We start from the raw sequence: 4,099 nt of genomic DNA, 5'->3' as shown, positions 1-4,099 counted from the left end.
CTCAGGTGATCCGCCCGCCTCAGCCTCCCAACGTGCTGGGATTACAGCTGTGAGCCATCATGCCTAGCCGAGTGCGCATGTTTTTTCTGATGCTCAGAGCTGACAACTACACAAACACTGCAACTGGCTTTGCTTTTTGTCCTGATGGTATCTCACAAGGCTTCCCTAATGCAGGCAGTCTTACTTTCTAGACAACCTACCAACCCTCGTCCACAACACACTTCTGGGGCCATAATAAGGGAACACTTTGTAAATGAAATGTGAGTGAAATCAGAAAGGTTTCCTGCAAGGTTATTTTCTGAGACTTGGGAAATAATAAAAATCTGTACTGGAAATTCACGAAGTGCCTATTTTTCTAAAACTGTTCTAACAGCTGACAACAATTTTAAGCCACAGCAGGTTGGTCCAGTTCCTGCGTAATATCACAAGAGATTCAAACTCCTATGCGAAAACCTAGCAATGGTACTAAATCATTTATTTTGCATGAAACATCTTGAATTTTCACAATATGAACTTTCAAAGACAGCCATTTATCAAAATGCTAAATGCCACTTTTTTGAAAATCATCTGAACAGTATGGTACTTGCTCAAAGTCCTCAGAAGTTAAGGTCAGCAGATCCAGCTCTCAAGCACACCAGAGACTAGATAATCAAGAGAGAAAGGGAAAATCAATCCATCAGAACTGGCTGTAATTCTTTCAGTGATCCTGACCACTCCTTATTCTTCATTTTCATTTCACCACCACTTCTGTCGAACTTTATCTTTTCAAAGGGCTGGAAGGCTGCCATAGATCACAGCCCAGCAACTTTGGTTTTTAATTTTAAATGTCAGCCAGAAAAAGAAGAAAGGCAGTGGGCATTTTAAGTGAGAGTAGAGGTACATTTGTTCAAGAATGCTGACCTGGCTGTGCAGACTGCCTTCTGGTATTAGGGCTCTGGACATTCTCCTTGGATTCACTTTTCTATCCCATTTTTATTTCAATTCAGCAAACCCTTGGGCTATGGATATAAAGATAAAAAGGATCCAATTTATTCTGACCAGTTTAGTGTTCCTCCTCTCAGGAGTCTCAGAGGAGTGTGATTACGTCATAACCTCTTTTTGCCACGTACTCAAGATGATCATTTCAAATAGATAGGAGAGAATCAAATTCTCTACTGCCAAATTAAATTTGAATACTAGCTCCTTACAAATGCCCTTCTGGCCGGACGCAGTGGCTCATGCCTGTAGTCCTAGCACTTTGGGAGGCTGAGGCAGGTGGATCATTTGAGGTCAAGAGTTGGAAACCAGGCCAGGAGCGGTGGCTCACACCTGTAATCCCAGCACTTTGGGAGGCTGAGGCAGGTGGATCACCTGAGGTCAGGAGTTCGAGAACAGTCAGACTAACATGGTGAAACCTCGTCTCTACTAAAAATACAAAAATTAGCTGGGCATGGTGGCACGTGCCTGTAATCCCAGCTACTTGGGAAGCTGAGGCAGAAGAATCACTTGAACTGGGAGGCAGAAGTTGCAGTGAGCCAAGATCACGCCATTGCACTCCAGCCTGGGGAACTAGAGTGAAACTGTCTCAAAAAAAAAAAAAAAAGGGTTGGAGATCAGCCTGACCAACATGGTGAAACCCTGTCTCTACTAAAAATACAAAAATCAGCTGGGCATGGCAGCACATGCCTGTAATCCCAACTACTGGGGAGGCTGAGGCAGGAGGATCACCTGAACCCAGGAAGTGAAGGTTGCAGTGAGCCAAGATCACGCCACTGCACTCCAGCTCTGGCAACAGAGTGCGACTCTGTCTCAAAAAAAAAAAAAAGAAAAGAAATTGCCCTTCTGTACAGATGCCAGTAACGACAGAATTGCTTCTTGATCCTGTTAAATAACATGTCCTTAGAACTATGTGAGGAAGATGACAAATTCGTATCAGCTTGAACCAAAGTTCCAGACTGGAAAGAAAACTATTCCAAACCCCATGATCATCAGGAAGTTTTATTCAACCATTAGACTCGAGCTGCGTTGAAAGACAATCCCCCTCTACTCGTTTCCAGTGTATCTTCACTTTGGGGTCTGCTGTTGGGCCTCTACTTGCCTCTTTCCTTCTTCTCCCTCCCTTTGACCCTGTCATCTCTGAAGTCCCTCTCTCTCTCCCAGTCATTGTCAGGCCACAACCTCGTGGGCTCTCTTTCTTGCCATCTCTTCTCCCGGCCCCTGTCATGGTCTCGATCCCTTGTCCTCGAGTCCCAGTGTCTTTCTCGGGATCGAGATCGCTCCCGCCTTTCCCGTTTTGCCTCTCTATAGAGGTCGTTTTTAACAACTGGCAAGTTAATAGGTTTTCGAAAAGGCCGGTCCCGTCCCCCAAATCTCAGTTGTCCAGATTCCTTTTTTCCCCCCAGACCGCCTCCAAGTCGCCGAGGGATCCACCCTTTGAGAGTCCTTTCCAGCTCATAGTCCACAAATATCTCATGCTGGTCAATAACCAGGCCGTCAGCATCTCGGTAAGCTTTGATCACAGCACGCTCCTCCTTGTATTCGATGAAGGCGTAGCCCTTTGAAAAGCCTGTGACCAAATCCCTGACCAGCCGAAGCCGCCGGATGTCACCATAGCGGGAAAAGACTTCCTTTAATTTGTCCTCCTTGGTCTGCAAGTTTAGTCTGGCCACAAACAGGGTGAGGAGGGGATCTCCTATGACACCTTTGTTGGGGACATATCGTGCCAGCATTGCCCTCCAGACCGCACGGTCATGTGGGTCTTCATCGGTGCCATCGATGCTGCCCGCTTTGAGTGGATCATACTCCTTGGCGATGGGCATCCAATCATTCATGTTCTAAGAATAAGAGCAAGCATGGATGGAGCATCTACTCCAAGGCACTCATTCAACCCTTACAACCCCATGAAATGGATACTATCATTCACCCCTTCTTGAAGACAGGAAAGGAAGGGAACACCCACAGAGGCTAAGTCCTCCCCGCTAGTAAGTGGGGGAGACAGCATCAAAGCCAGGCAGTTGTGCTCCAGAGAAGCCCTTACGCACTCCTGCAAATGCCCTCTCGGGAAGCAGAGGGAGGCGTGCTTGGGTTTCATCCATATATGCATCATCTGGCTCAGCCACGGGAGGGCACTTACCAACTATGAATACATTACAATGTGGCAGCATGGATCAAAACCAGACTCCCCTTTCAGAACCTTAAAAATGGTCATAGGAAAACTAGCCCAGGAACTGCTGGTGGAAAATGGCATTTTAAAAACTCTACTACCAAGAATTTCAAACAAATGCCAACATAGAGAATCATATAATAACCCTCCACAAACTCACCTGGCTCAACTAGAACCACCATGCACATGTGGCCAGAATAAGCTGCCCCCAGATAATTCTGAAACAAATTCTAGATATCGCATCATTCATGTGGAAATTTTTTACTACGCATCATTAAAAGATACAGACCTTTTAAAAAGTACAAGAGAAAATGGGGATTTGGATGCACCATTTTGCAGTAGACAACAAAACTAAGGCTACAGTGACCAGCAGCGAGTTATTTGGTTCAAAGGGAACACGGGATTTCTTCTCAGCTCCCTGGCTGATAATCCATTTAGCCTGGGAGCATGAGAATTTACTGCAATGGTAATTTTTTGCCCAGCAAGCGCACTTCAGTTGTCATGCCTTCTGATACATAAATAATTCATGTGAATCTCTGCTGGAATAATAAAATGCTTACTAACATTTCAGACCCGGCTAATGCCTATGTGACCAACCTGCAAAGCTGTAGAGCCAATACTGAAATATGTTACTTAAAAACCTTGGCTTGGCCGGGCGCAGTGGCTCAAGCCTGTAATCCCAGTACTTTGGGAGGCCAAGACGGGCGGATCACGAGGTCAGAAGATCAAGACCATCCTGGCTAACACGGTGAAACCCCGTCTCTACTAAAAAATACAAAAAACTAGCCGGGCGAGGTGGTGGGCACCTGTAGTCCCAGCTACTCGGGAGGCTGAGGCAGGAGAATGGCGTGAACCCAGGAGGCAGAGCTTGCAGTGAGCTGAGATCTGGCCACTGCGCTCCAGCCTGGGCGACAGAGCAAGACTCCGTGTCAAAAAAACAAAAAACAAAAAAAAAAA

At 46.1% G+C, this 4,099-nt stretch overlaps 1 protein-coding gene across 5 annotated transcripts in view; it reads right to left on the bottom strand.

The window, feature by feature from the left end:
* Positions 1-1,961: 1,961 nt before the first annotated feature.
* Positions 1,962-4,099, bottom strand: part of SNRNP35 (small nuclear ribonucleoprotein U11/U12 subunit 35) — a 9,472-nt gene continuing 7,334 nt past the window's right edge. For 4 of the 5 annotated variants that reach the window (XM_023205927.2, XM_023205935.2, XM_023205952.2 and 1 more), the window contains one exon: positions 1,962-2,813. In XM_023205927.2, the coding sequence (XP_023061695.1) occupies positions 2,070-2,810 (741 nt within the window). In that variant the 5' untranslated portion in view covers positions 2,811-2,813 and the 3' untranslated portion in view covers positions 1,962-2,069. Of the gene's footprint in view, positions 2,814-3,302; positions 3,906-4,099 lie in introns of those variants that run through there. The other variant, XM_023205944.3, reaches the window with a different exon arrangement.

This window comes from Piliocolobus tephrosceles, chromosome 10 (assembly GCF_002776525.5).
Source record: "Piliocolobus tephrosceles isolate RC106 chromosome 10, ASM277652v3, whole genome shotgun sequence".
Lineage (NCBI taxonomy): Eukaryota > Metazoa > Chordata > Mammalia > Primates > Cercopithecidae > Piliocolobus > Piliocolobus tephrosceles.
Note: the sequence above shows the minus strand (reverse complement) of the source record. Positions and strands in the feature narration are given on the sequence as shown.